General features: G+C 52.0%; 6 protein-coding genes across 6 annotated transcripts; 3 read left to right on the top strand and 3 right to left on the bottom strand.

The window, feature by feature from the left end:
- Positions 1 to 165: 165 nt before the first annotated feature.
- AAFC00_007277 (uncharacterized protein) lies at positions 166 to 1,939 on the bottom strand (the record flags this gene model as incomplete). Its single annotated transcript, XM_069347351.1, has 2 exons — positions 166 to 1,846; positions 1,902 to 1,939. The coding sequence occupies 2 exons, from the start codon at positions 1,937 to 1,939 to the stop codon at positions 166 to 168; spliced, it is 1,719 nt and encodes a 572-aa protein (XP_069201957.1).
- Positions 1,940 to 3,684: 1,745 nt separating this feature from the next.
- Positions 3,685 to 4,402, top strand: AAFC00_007276 (uncharacterized protein; the record flags this gene model as incomplete). The annotated part of the gene is made up of 3 exons (XM_069347350.1): positions 3,685 to 3,855; positions 3,915 to 4,249; positions 4,312 to 4,402. 3 exons carry the CDS (start codon positions 3,685 to 3,687, stop codon positions 4,400 to 4,402), a joined length of 597 nt encoding a protein of 198 aa, XP_069201956.1.
- A 991-nt stretch (positions 4,403 to 5,393) lies between these two features.
- On the top strand, positions 5,394 to 7,127 carry AAFC00_007275 (uncharacterized protein; the record flags this gene model as incomplete). The annotated part of the gene is made up of 1 exon (XM_069347349.1): positions 5,394 to 7,127. One exon carries the CDS (start codon positions 5,394 to 5,396, stop codon positions 7,125 to 7,127), a length of 1,734 nt encoding a protein of 577 aa, XP_069201955.1.
- A 573-nt stretch (positions 7,128 to 7,700) lies between these two features.
- AAFC00_007274 (uncharacterized protein) lies at positions 7,701 to 8,467 on the bottom strand (the record flags this gene model as incomplete). The annotated part of the gene is made up of 3 exons (XM_069347348.1): positions 7,701 to 7,912; positions 8,190 to 8,317; positions 8,382 to 8,467. The coding sequence occupies 3 exons, from the start codon at positions 8,465 to 8,467 to the stop codon at positions 7,701 to 7,703; spliced, it is 426 nt and encodes a 141-aa protein (XP_069201954.1).
- Positions 8,468 to 10,018: 1,551 nt separating this feature from the next.
- On the bottom strand, positions 10,019 to 11,137 carry AAFC00_007273 (uncharacterized protein; the record flags this gene model as incomplete). Its single annotated transcript, XM_069347347.1, has 1 exon — positions 10,019 to 11,137. The coding sequence occupies one exon, from the start codon at positions 11,135 to 11,137 to the stop codon at positions 10,019 to 10,021; it is 1,119 nt and encodes a 372-aa protein (XP_069201953.1).
- A 576-nt stretch (positions 11,138 to 11,713) lies between these two features.
- AAFC00_007272 (uncharacterized protein) lies at positions 11,714 to 12,724 on the top strand (the record flags this gene model as incomplete). Its single annotated transcript, XM_069347346.1, has 5 exons — positions 11,714 to 11,807; positions 11,872 to 11,919; positions 12,044 to 12,202; positions 12,374 to 12,580; positions 12,642 to 12,724. 5 exons carry the CDS (start codon positions 11,714 to 11,716, stop codon positions 12,722 to 12,724), a joined length of 591 nt encoding a protein of 196 aa, XP_069201952.1.
- Between the last annotated feature and the right edge of the window lie 745 nt (positions 12,725 to 13,469).

Here is a 13,469-nt window from a genome sequence, read left to right as displayed (position 1 = left end):
AAGGATATCGTGGTGGAGCCTTCCGCCACGACTGATCGTTCGAAACCGATATATGAGCTAATTAGTGCATAACAAAATGGTGTAGCTTAGACATGCAGTCAACGATCATGGGAAGCGTTATGTGTTCCCGCAATTACGTGCAGACATACCCGCAGACTACACATGCTATGAAACTTGGAGCAAGTCGTACCGCTCCCCTTTCTCTTCTAATGCTTTCTCCACCCTGCCCATGATAGCAAGCACGTTCTCTTCTTCCAGTCGTCTTCCAACGACCTGGACCGCTACAGGAAGCCCTGCCATCTTTGGAGCATCATAGTACTTGTAGGCACCTTGTGCTACGCCGTTCAGTCGGTTGAGCTTGAAACCCAATGGAAGGCCGTCTTGGACAGGATCAACATGTGTTACTGGGATAATGCCGCAAGTGTAGTCCAGAAGGTTCCACAGGAGAGTGTAGCCACATGAAGAGACGGCATATTTCATACCATCGTGTGGCACAGCTGGAGTGGCATTAGGTGGACAGATGATTGCATCCATTTCGCCACTCTCGTTTATGCCGTTCCACCACTCGAACCATTTGGTCTTGAAAACCTCTCTCTTTGCAACGAGTGCCCAATTTTCAGCAGCGGATTTGGCGTAGAAGCCTTTCACAAGCCCAGCCCAGATGGGGTCACGTCGGATATAGCGGACGTACAGCCAGTAGAGATATCTGATCGGACTGGGAAGGGACATGTAGAATGTCATTTGGCCAGCGCCTGGATCGGTTGTTTCACCTGTGCGGAAGAAAGAACGGAACGTCTTTGTTCCATCTGCGTTTAAGAGTTGAGATGCGATGCAGAGACCCTCATAGGGAGAGTATGGGCCAGGAGGCAGCGTCAGATCGAAGACATCGTGACCTTGATCCTTGAGGGCAACCACTGTCATCTCAAGAGCCCGAATACATGCGGGCGAAGGATCAATGACTCCATCAGTCCTCATAACGCCGACTCTGAGCTTCTTTTTCTCGGTGAATGCATCACTGACATCTTGTCGCCAAGGAATAGGGTGTACAGTCGCATCGTGTTTCCATGGCTCGCATTGGATGAATGCGCGGGTGAAGTATTGCAGGTCAAAAAGTGTCCTAGTCATGGGAGAAAAGACGGATGGAATACCTTCTTGTCCAGGCATCGACGTGTCGACTCCAGCCTTCGGCCATCGACCGGTCGAGCATCTTAGAGAGTAGCACCCCGAGAAATGTGCAGGAGCTCGGACTGATCCGGCTACATCAGAGCCTATGCCAATCCTGCTACCACCATATGCGAGGAGAGCACCCTCGCCACCACTGCTGCCTCCAGGGGAGTAATCGGGGTTATGTGGGTTCTTGCAACGTCCCCATAGATCGTTTGTAGACTCGAAAGAGAGCAGCGTGATCGGCAAGGCCGTCTTGACAAACGGAATAGCTCCTGCAGCCTTGAGCATCTTGGTCAGACCGCCGTCTGACAAATGAGGGTTTCCAGCTTTGCTGGAGTAGCCGACGCTGGCGTCGAAACCCCCTACGATGATGGAATCCTTGAGAGATACAGGAATACCGGCAAGAGGCCCATCAAGATTGATACCGCCATCTTGCAGCCATTGCTCTGCTTCTGGAAGCATTATCTCAGTCAGACAATTCGTAGCCTCCTGTGCTTTAGTCGCCGCCTTTCCATAAGCACGCAATACGTCCACAGCGGCAATAGTCCTGCTCTGGACATCTTGGACTAGTTTATCTATAGGTGCATCGAGTATAGCCTTCTCCTCCGGTGACAGAGGAAGGAGATATAGAGCAGGCAGAGTTGCGATTCGTGACGCTCGCTCATCTTGCTTCTTCTTGCTATAAAAACATTAGACTATTTTTATCACATTGTTCCCATTATAGGTGAACCCACCAATCCTGCAAGTGCTCAAAGTAGTCAAACGGCCACATCCTGTCTGATTTCACAGATGCCTAAGTAGAGAAGCAGGCAAGATATCAAGACTACGACAAACAGATATAAATGAAGTGTTATTGTCATCAGAAGGATCACCCCAAGCACGGTGGGGGGTGCGGAGTTCCTGATAACAGATAAGAGTTGGCCGAGGGGCAAAGGTTAAAGTGGAGGTCCAGCTACTTGAATGGGTAGGCATAGCCGGTCAAGCCTACGCCTATGCAGGTGGTATGATCCAACTCGGGCCGCGCATCCGCATGCTTGAGTGCCTAAGAGGATGCTGAACTCGGGTCGCACCACCAGAGAAATTTCCTGTCTCGAGTAGCACCTCTTCGTAGCGAAATTGACGGATTCGAGGGGCAGAACTTGGACTCCTTGCGCAAGGACGGACCTTTATGCTGTAACTATCATCCCCGCACCCCGCGATGTTGGGGTAATAGCTATTTGAAGAAAAGAGTTCACATGCAACAAATAAATGTATTGACCGTCATAACATCTTTGATATGTGTACTTGGTGCAAGTATAATGCCTACGCGGGTCCCAATGCTGTCCGTGTCTGTCGTATAGTCTGCGAGACGTCCTTCCAGATATAGCATCATGTGTCTCCGTCAATGAACAGCCACATCGAGAATCTGCTCCACATGACACACTATGATCGTCAGACACGGAAGACAAATATGTCCAAATCAGAGACATCCTCCCAGGGACAATCATTTACGGCTTACGCGAATATGCCCCTGTCTATCCTGAGATATCCGTCACAGTACATGCATCGATGCCTTTATGTCTGTCTTCAGCACAGTGTATTTGCTCATACATATCAAGTTTATACAGGCTTGTTTTGCTGCTTAAAGTCATGTTACTGGTCACCATAGTATCGACTGTGTCATCTCTCCATCGGTGAGACGATGGTGCTGTCAGAGTAAGCGAGGGTCCGTACGAGTCTTGTTGACATTCATGGCCGATTTTGACTGGGTTTCCATATATGAGCGCTTCCGGACGTGGCTATGTCTAATTGATGCAAGACATGAACTCTGTCTACCAACCCCACTGCACACTACAAAATATGCGAGCGAGCATCTTACTTACCGTGCGAGCGCGATCCCGGGTAGTATGTTATTCTTAGAGGACCCGAGAACGCTCGCCTCGACGGGGCTGTCGCTTGAGACTTCCGGACAGTCTCGCCATCACGCCAAACCTGCGACCGAGTGAGCGCGAGTAGATCTCCAGGATCAGTGTCGCAAGTCTGAACGTAAGAGAAGCTCCTGTCCCAAACAAAAGTGTATGAAGTGAAATGTGGCTGCAAGCGCGCTGCACGGCACGGTCCACCTGCATCGATTGGCCATGAATAGCTGTAGAGCGCTTCGAAAAACGAGCTTCTGTTTGACCAGAGGGATACTGAATTAGTATCTAGACTCGTTACTCTGTTCTGGACATGGCTGATGACGCCTGGGGGAGGTGTCTGTTGTACTTAAGACTCTTGTCTTTCCTGGTCTGGAACGGTCTCATCATCCTACAACATCAGAGCAGTTCTTTCAGAGCACCTTTCCTTTTTCCTTAAGTCTTTGGTCTTTTCCTCTTTCCAGGCACTGCAATTTCGTTTTCAATCCTTACGTTGATCAGATAACTGTTTCACCATTTTTTTCGAGTCTTTCATTGGATACCAGCCAACCCAGCGCACACAGTCTCTTCCAGTCTACTTTTCCTCCAGTAGCGTAATCCATCGGAACAAATATCATTCAAGATGCCTATTCCAGACTACGGCGCCCTTCCCCTGGCGAAGACCTTCCTCTATGTCCGGGGCCTAGCGTTGGTGTCCATGGTCGCCATTGTGGGCATAACGGCCAACTTCGTCGCGGAAATAGTATCCACCAATGTGTCCCCTCCAAAGGAGATTGTCGGTACTCTCAGTATTGTACGCCGCAGTGACATGAAATTCGATTACTGGAATTTCAACTGACCAGTCATGCATAGACTTCGATCGCGGCTCTGTACTGCCTCATTAGTATCGCTCTCTTCTATGCCGGAGCCAACCTCGGCCTCTTCATCATGACGGGCATCGACTCGCTCCTGCTCATTGCTTTCGTTGTCATCAGTGTGGTCGTAGGAAAGCCAATTAGCTTCCTGAACTGCATGGCTGCGCCCAATGTTTCGTCCAAAGCGAGCGCCGACGGCACTGCTTCGTGGATCTCCAGCTTGGTCGCAAACATCAAAAGCGGCGGTACCCTTGGTCTGTATACTTGGGCGGGTAGCACTAGGGCCAATTGCTACGAGACCAAGGCCATTTGGGGCTTCTGCATCGCCTTGTGGTAAGTTTTTCCTTACGAATGTGGAAGACAAGAGATTAGTGCTGACAAGCATGGAATTTTAGTATCCTCTTCACTTGCTCGTGCATTCTCTTGCCAACCTTATGGTTCAAGGCTAAGAGAGCTGGGCTCATCAGGATGAAGGACGCAGCTTAAGCGCCATCATCGAGGCCTAACCACAACGCGACAAAGGGGAGAGATGTTGAATGTCGATCCACCCACTAATTGCGGACGGGGACAAAGCGGTTGTAATGGCGGATTGTCACACCAGAAGGGTGAAGAGACGCGACAGTCCTTGTGTTGTTCTTAAGCCGTCGCGTGCCGCCGAACGGCACTTGATCTATGTACCTGCATGCGCCCGGAGTTAATCGGTGTTTTGGTCTTTTGCATGTTCTACAGAGTCTCCTCATAATTCTCTGATTAGACACGGCGCAAATGCAGCGGAATTGCAATATAATCGGATCTGATCAAACAAACCAAGATCCACTTTATATCCACCTTCCGCCGCCATCTCTGTCTGAATCTGCCAAATTTGAACTAAGATACCCAGATACAGTGATAGTTACATGTTTTGTTCGAGCAAGAACTTGCAACGGCGGCCGCTTAATCGGAGCAGGCCGAGGGGAAAGCTGCACTGTGCTGCGCTACGCTGCATGAACCGCAAACCATAATTTGCGAAGTCTGTTTTTTCTTATCACTTTCCGCTGCAGAGAAAAGAAAATGCCATGGGTCTAGGCTGAGACCGAGGCGCAAGACGACGATATCAGGACCCTGCAGATTGCAACTTTGTTGAACCTGATACGAAGAAATAGAAGGAAAAAAGAATTTTCCTCTGCCGTCTTGTCTCTGTCACCTAGTCTTTCTTTTCTACTTGTCTCTTGTCGCATTTACTTAAGAGAGGTACAAGGTCCACCACTTCTGCTCGCGTGATCTCGCCAATTACCTAATAACTCCAACTTTGCTGCATCTTTGTCTCTGCCTCTTGACCTAATACAGCAACGTTCACGCGTTTCGTCATCTTTGGCAGTGAGGATTTGCGGGGTTAAGCTCGACCATTCGACCAGCAAGACATATCTCACAATCGGAGTAATATTGGCATTGTACAGAGGTATAACAAGAGAGGCTCAGGTGCTCGCGGTTATTCATCATGTCTCTGTATCAACGTCGATCCTCGATGGAGTCGATATCACGGCGGCGAGACTTGTCTCCAGCAGACTCGGAGAACAGAAAATTGTCTTTCAATCCGGTCGGAAGATGGGATCCCCCAGAGGCACATGAGGTTGAACCCATTGCAGCATTTGAAGTCAGCAAATTCAAGAGGATAGCCCAGGTTGCCGTTGCGGTTCTGTATTGCTTGTTCGCTGCAGGTGTGGTGTTTGGATATGCAGCCATCAAGCCTGTCCTGATCCAAGAAGGCGTCTACCGGGACAAATGCACAAAGGAAGAACTGGACAACGGAGTATGGGTGTGTTATGAGCAGGAGCTGCGTCTGAACTTCATGTTCACCATCGCCGCGGTTTCGACGAATGTCTGCGCTTTGCCCGTGGGAACAATCTTGGATCACTATGGCCCCAGGGTGGCTGGCATGATCGGATGCGTTTTTCTGTTCGCTGGCGCTCTGTTCTTTGCCTTCGCCCAAGACTTGAAGAACTCGTTCGATGCTTACATTCCTGGATATCTCTTCCTTGCCCTCGGCGGTCCTTTTGTCTTCATCTCCAGCTTCCAGTTGAGCAACACCTTCCCCAAACACTCCGGACTCATCCTCGCACTCTTGACAGGCGCATTCGACACCAGCAGTGCCGTTTTCCTCGTGTATCGCCTGATCTACCAATCCACCAACGGCAGCTTCATGCCCAAGAAGTTCTTCCTGGTCTATCTCGTTGTCCCGGCTTTTATTCTCGTGGCGCAGATCTTCCTCATGCCCAGCAGCTCCTACAAGACGGTTGGCGAGTTGATCAACCAAGTGACAGAACAAGAGACCGACGACGACGACCTCGCCATGGACGCAGACGCAGACGAGGCTGCGCGCCACGCTCTGCTCAACGAACGCCGCGAGCGCAGAGAATCGGTCGTGTCAGAGATAACCCAATTACTCGGCACCAAGGACGGCGACGAGCACGCCGCCGAAGAAGAGAAGAAACAGCACATCTCAGGGGTATGGGGCGCTCTCCACGGCAAGACCGCCGCACAACAGATCCTAACCCCATGGTTCATCCTAATCACTCTCTTCACCGTCGTGCAAATGACGCGCATCAACTACTTCGTGGCAACGATCCGCACGCAATACCAATACATCCTGCACTCGGCCACGCAAGCAGAGCGGGTAAACGACTTCTTCGACCTGGCGCTACCCCTCGGCGGCGTCGTCTCCGTGCCCTTCATCGGGCTGGTCCTAGACCACACCTCGACGCCCTTCGTGCTCGGCCTCCTCGTCGCCATCGCAACTAGCATCGGCGTCCTAGGCGTTCTACCCTACACCTGGGCCGCGTACGCCAACATCTGCCTGTTCGTCGTCTACCGCCCGCTCTACTACACCGCGGTATCAGACTACAGCGCCAAAGTATTCGGATTCGCGACCTTCGGCAAGGTCTACGGCCTGATCATTTGTCTTGCGGGCTTATTCAACTTCTCAGCGCAGGGCCTGGACGCGCTCACGCACAAGCAGTTCAGGAACGATCCCGTGCCCGTCAATGTCATCTTGCTCTCGGCGGCGCTGCTCGTCGGCGTCGTGCTCGTGGGCTATGTCTGGCGGGAGAGCAGGGTCATGGAGAGAGATGGGCTCGAGGACGAGGCCGAGGCGGCGCGCGAGACGCTCATGCCTGGTGCTGATGCTGAGGACACTGTCAGGGAGCACGGGCATAGAGGGTATGGCACTTCTTGAGCGTTTCGCTTTGAGTGCTCGGTGTGGCTTTGGCATAAAGAAAAGAAAAGAAAAGAAAGAAATACCAACCAACACGAAAGAGACAGAAGATGGGTGTCGGCGTGTTATTGCAGAGCCGGTGTGGAAGAGGAACTCGCTTGGAGATATGAATGGGATCCCAAGAAGGGAGGATTGGATCCCGAAAATGTGCTTTTACATAGCAAGTAGGCAAGGCGTCGGGAATCTTTTTGCATGGGATATTGGGGCAATGGGCATCCGGTATATATTGTACATATCAAAAGTTTAGTCGAGATTCTATGTGATATTTGATATCAATGCAGCTACAGTATGCGAATATGAATGGGCAACATGTCATTTGCATATCGTTGACTGTCGTTTTGACCAGTAGGTATGTTGAAGGGTTGATTGGGCAAGGGAAACAAGCAGGATCACGTTCACATCTACATTGCACCTATGAAGACCCTGCGGACAGCAAAAGATGATACCAAAAGATGTTATCCTTTCATATCTACGTATTCACCAACTAATTCTCCACGACTCTTTCACATATGGACCCCTGAGCCCCCCAATATTTTACTGAGGAGGAAGGATAGCGAAAGTGGTGGCGACCTCCTTCACCCAGGGAAGTCTGTCCTTGCCGAAGATCTCGGCGGCAGGCTGGAAGGTCTTGCGGCCCTCGGGGAGAGGAGCGGTGCGCAGGACGATGGTGTCAGGGCCGGCGACCTCCTGGTGGTGGTAGACGTGGGTGGTGCAGTTGGGGCAGTAGTAGCAGTTGACGTTCTTGCCTGGAGAGAAAGTTAGTGAGGGGCTGTGATCCGCGGATATGTAAGGTTTTCGTGTATGAGTGGTGGTGCGGGGTAGGATTTGGAGGTGGACGAGACGATTCCGTGAGGGGCGCTGCTATGAGCGTGAAAGCTTCAGGGCCGCGCTGGACTCGGTTTGTTCCAAGATACTCTTTTCTCTTGCGGGTGGGGTCGATGATGTCAAATATCGCAGCATGGAGTGGTGATTCGAGGAAGTCTTGAGTCGCATTGAAAGCAGCGAGAAAAGTCAATTGCTTACCTGATTCACCCTGGTAGGTGTACTTCTTAAGCGAGTCGGCACCCTTGGTGATCTTGAGAGAAGACTTGGGGATGATCTGGTTCAGGGTGTAGGTACCACCGCTGAGGATCTTGCAGGTGTCGCAATGGCTGTGTTGACAATCAGTATACAGATTGCAAGACTCGGAAGCAGCAAGCATCGCCAAGAGCTCACCAGAGAATGTGACCGGACTGCTCCTTGGTGAGGGTGGCGGCCCACTCGGTTTGGCCGCAGTGGCAGACTCCGTTGTAGCTAGTCATTTTGATGTTTGGTGGTGGTGGTGGTTTTGGTTTGGGTGAGAAGTATATTGATTGAAGACAAGATGATGAGGATGGATGATAGAAAGAAGTCGAGTATGGGAGGGGAGGACAGCTCTACTTGACCTTTTCCAATCGAGCCATACGAACCCGCCGTTGACATCAGCAAACTGCCCATCATCATGCTCTCCGTGTTCTTCCACGTACTGAGCTGGCTGCCAAGTGTCCGAAGGGCCGGCGTGCTCAGGCTCGCATTACCTACATGGATGACAACGGTACAGTAGTTGCTTGACCGCTTCCTTCAGTTCAGACATGATTACTCGTCGGTTTACCAATTACGCCCCTTCTCCCTTGCTCCTATGCAGATCTTGAGTCAATCGGATTGCCATTTGTTGTTCAAAAGAGGTGCTTGAATATGCAATGATTCCAAATCCGTTGCAGCCATATGCTGGTGCCCCGCCATAAGAGCGGGGTGTTTTTAATTTGGGCGTGACGTATCGTGTGGGCTTATCGCCCGGGCAGCTCGTTCTGGCCAGAGCTTCCGAGCTTCGGGACTTTCGACCCTCGGAGATAAGTCGCCTCTGCCTTTGAACGTTTCGACTTGTTGGTTTGCGAGCAACTCGGTCTGGGCAGAGCTTCCGAGTTTCGGGTCTTTCGACTCTCGGTAATAGTTCGCCTGTACCTTTGAGTGCTTAGGTTGTAGCTTGGATTTCCCTTAACGGAAATCAATGGCGCGACGACAAAATGGTTCGGCTTCTTCCAGATTATCATTTGCTGGGCGGAACTGCCGGAAGCTTCGTTCGCGGCGAAGACTGATCAGGGTCGGACAGAAGGGAAACGTGCCCGCATGAGGGTGTTGTTCATAGAGCGAACCGCTCGAGAGTGGCGCAGACACAGGATGGGTGAAGGCGCGATGGGTTGTGTAGGCGGGACAGGGTTCCCCTATGGGCTCATGTGCGGATCTCGCTGTGCATGTCACATGAAGACGTATAGTATATGTGCTCCCGTGCCGGACAATGCAAAATGTGAAAGTGTTGGAGGTCGAAGTTGGAGAATTACAAAAAGTCTTCTCGGTTCGACTGCAGAAGGTCAATGCTGGCTTTATATTCTATTCGCATGAGAAGGGATTGAGCGCAGTGTGACGTTGAGTCTTTTGGCGCGGCCATCAAGGTGGATGCCAGTGAGCAAATCAGCTTCACGAAAGGACTCGCCAGGATACTAACCTCGGCAGTAGCTTGCCTGGTCCAGCGACTGCATCGTTTGGAAGTTCAGATTGAACACTAAATGCGAAGGTGCATCGGGTCCCACAGCTGGATATGATATTCAGCGACGCAGAAATCACAAGTAAAACAAAGGCTCGAACATGGAACGAGATCGTAGTGATTCATATAATCTCCTGCCATGACCTATCACGCTCGGGCTCAGCACTTGAGCAGCGTGCAACGTCGACAACATAAACGCCAGCAGATGCAAATTTGCAAATGACAAGAAATGCGTGTTTCCAAACGCCTCATGACTCCTTCGCTTTGTGAAACCAGTTTTCCTCGACACGAATCACGTCCTTAGCCAAGTCGCAAAGTATTCGCAGTTTCTCGCATTGACAGGACCGCCTTCTTGGCAGAGATTGAAGACGGGACATTGCCCGCAGGGAGCCTGACTGAGGCCATTGCCGATATCACCCTCCTCGACAGCGTCGGTGACGGCTCTGCCGACCATCATGTTCTTCATGGCTTCGGTGGCGCCGAAGACGCCTCGGACGGTTCGGTAGCCGCCGCCGATCTTCTCGATGCGCTCGTCAAACACCAAGACATCAAGCAGGGTCTGCAAGTCGGCAATGGTCAACTCGGCAGCGTTCTTCAAGAAGCCCGATTGCTCGATGAAATGCTTAATGGCGTGTACGGTGGGATAGTTGCGATATCCTGCGGGATAGGAAATCTGGGTGGGCTCGAGGCTCGTGAAGGCGGCTCGGCTCTGGGACTTGGGATGGATGCCTTCGATATCGCCAGCGTCGTGGCGTCTCCTTTTGCTGCCGACTGGGGGATCATCGATACTGATGGGAGAGGGGCTGCGATGTTCTCGCTTGATGTTGACGGTCTTCCAGCTGTTCTTCTCGATGAAGTGAACAACAGCATCCGCGGTGACTGCGATAAGTTCAATGTCCAACTCGCCCTCGCTGAACCATGGACCTCCGGTGACATCTTCGTTCGGCGACAGGTGCGACAGCATGTAGATGCGCTGGGTGGGATTTTTGATCGACTTGACGGGCTTGACGAGCTTCTTGCCCTCGAGGGTTTTCATGCATTTGGTGACGGCGGTTTGGTGGATATTGGTGCGTTGCTTGATAGTCTTGACCCAGATACCGTTGGTGCCACTGTTTTCGATCTGCTGGTAGACCATGAGTTCCTGCTCTTCGAGAGTGCTGAGTTTGATAGCATCGTCTCTCGGTCTGACCGCGTAGCAGTACTTGCCCTCGAGCGTGAGGACGCGCAGCAGTTGGGCATCCATCAAGCCCTGCACCAAAGGCATGAGGGCGGCGGTGGTTTCGACATTTGCGAACTTGAGCATCTCCTCCTGCGAGAAGATCTTGGTCAGACCCTCGGCCGACTTGCGAGTGGCCGTGTAACATTTGTCGTAGAGCTCCTCGCTCGAGGCCTCCAGCTTGAGACCCGCCATCTCTTCTCTATCCCTCTCGTGCTTCTTCCCTTTCGCTTCTCGCTCCTCCTCTTTACTCTGTCCCTGCTTCAATCGATAGCCTCGCTCCTGCTCGTGCTCTCGCAACTTTTTGCTCCCGAAGGATCGTGCAGTGGATAGGCTCCTCTCTATGACTTTTCGCTATAAAGACATGGACGTAGTCGAGCGCGTGAGCCAATGATGAAGGGCGGAAAATAATGTTGGTCGGTGTTTATTGCGGGGATGAGAACACAAATGTCAGTTCAGTCAAAGAGGGACGGATGAATTGTGAGGCACGAGGGCAAGAACTGGAAGAATTATATCATGAGTCATGCACGCGGCATAGCCCTGGCATCACAGAGTCAGAAGCATGACTAGCATGACTACCTACAGGTAGCAGCACCAAGCGGAGGTTGCCGGGCTAAAGGTCAGCGCCAAGGCCAGCAATCATGCAACTTCCGGAGCAGCACAAGACGAGACAACAAGACGACGAGCTTGTCCCAAACCAAGAATCAACCTACGCAACGCAAAGTAGCGCATCCCATCGCACGACTCTTTCTTGTACAATCAATCGCCGTCATGTTTCTTCGTCGCTCCGCCCTCGCCATCGCCAGGCGTGGTGTCTACCGCCCTGCCGTCGTCGCCCGTCCCTTCTCTTCCTCCATCACTCGCTGTAAGGCCTCTCGCTCTGTCTAGACATGGCTGCCACGCTCCCAGTGACTTACTACTATGCGCAGTCGAGGCCAAGAAGGACCAGTCCAGCACGACCATGAAGCCATTCGAGGGTAATGCTTCCCAACTCGTTCCGTCTCGCTGCCGCTGCCGCCATGCTCCCTGTCGCGCGCGCCATGGGTCTGCGATGACTGAAAGACCACAGGCCATTGGCTAATCACATGGCGTCTCCTCTAGAGCTCACCTCCGAGGCCGACCTTCTCCCCCCTGGTGCCCCCGAGGGAACCGTCCCCACCGATCTCGACCAGTCCACCGGTCTCGAGCGTCTCGAAATCTTGGGAAAGATGCAGGGTGTTGATGTTTTCGACATGAGACCCCTCGACTCAAGCAGGAAGGGTGAGATCACACCACCGCCGAGGACCCTTCTTTTCCTCGTCCATCCTTCTCCAATTCTCGAAGCCAACACCAGCAGTCGCATGTCGAAGAGTGGACATGTCTTGCGCAAGAGATTCGAGGACAGGACTTGGGAAAAGAGAAGAAAGACATGTACTGATGTGCACTCGAAAGGAACCCTCGACAACCCCATCGTCGTCAAGTCCTACGGTGACGAGCAGTACCTTGGCTGCACCGGCTACCCTGCCGACACCCACAATGTCATCTGGCTGACCACCTCCCGCGACCGCCCCGTCGAGCGCTGCCCCGAGTGCGGTGGTGTCTACAAGATGGAATACGTCGGACCCCAGGACGACGGCCACGGTCACCACGACCACGGACGTATGTGTTTTCTTTTCTTTCTTTCTTTTGATCAAGAACTCAACACTGACAAAGCAAAAAGACCACGCCGACACCGACGGCTCTCACAACTTCGACGGCGAGCCCAAGACCCTCGCCGACTTTGTGCGCCCCGAGTACAGATAGATTCAGTTAGCGAGCAAATCCCACTTCACACTTTTTGTTCCTTCCCCCCCCCCCCTAACAACAAGCGCACGCATGAAATTTCCCCGAAACGAGCGAAAGAAGAAGACGAAGTTGTACATTTTTTTTGGCGGGTCCCCGATGTGGCAGGGAGTGCCGATCGGCGACTGGAGAGACCGAGACAGAGAGGGAGCGAGAGAGAGATCAGAGAGACAAAGTCTTGAGACTGTGTGTGTATCGTAAAGGACATACTACATCATAAAATGCATGCACATGATTCTTTTGGCTTTTATCTACCTTCCCAGCTTTTTCCTTCTTCCTCACAGCATATTCGCTCTGCTCAGCTATATGTGCTTACTCCACTCACGGCCTCGGCCAGGCAACGCTTAAATTCACAAGCTAGGTCGCAAGAAAAGGAAGGAGCGCGACAGCACCGCATGCTCTACCTTCCATTACCTTACGTAACCCCCGCTCTTTGCAGCACTTCCCGTCCGCGAATGACAAGTGCTTGTCTGAGCCACTTCCCAAGCTCTTCCGACATGCGGTTACTGTGCCCTCCTCATCTCAAAACAACCTTAAGGTAAAGTGGGACAAGGCGCATATGTCATCCGCTCCTCGAGTGTATTGCTATACACCACCTTACCTTCGATGGCCTAGTCTACTACCTCAGTACGAAGGTCCTCCGTACTACTGGACCCTACTTGCTATATCTAAGCATCTGCAGACTTACTGTGCTTGCTGCACCTAC

The sequence above is a fragment of the Neodothiora populina genome, assembly GCF_041146345.1.
Source record: "Neodothiora populina strain CPC 39397 chromosome Unknown canker_contig_9, whole genome shotgun sequence".
NCBI classification, from domain to species: Eukaryota; Fungi; Ascomycota; class Dothideomycetes; order Dothideales; family Dothioraceae; genus Neodothiora; species Neodothiora populina.
The sequence above is the reverse complement of the archived record's forward strand: the minus strand, read 5'-3'. Positions and strand labels throughout refer to the sequence as shown.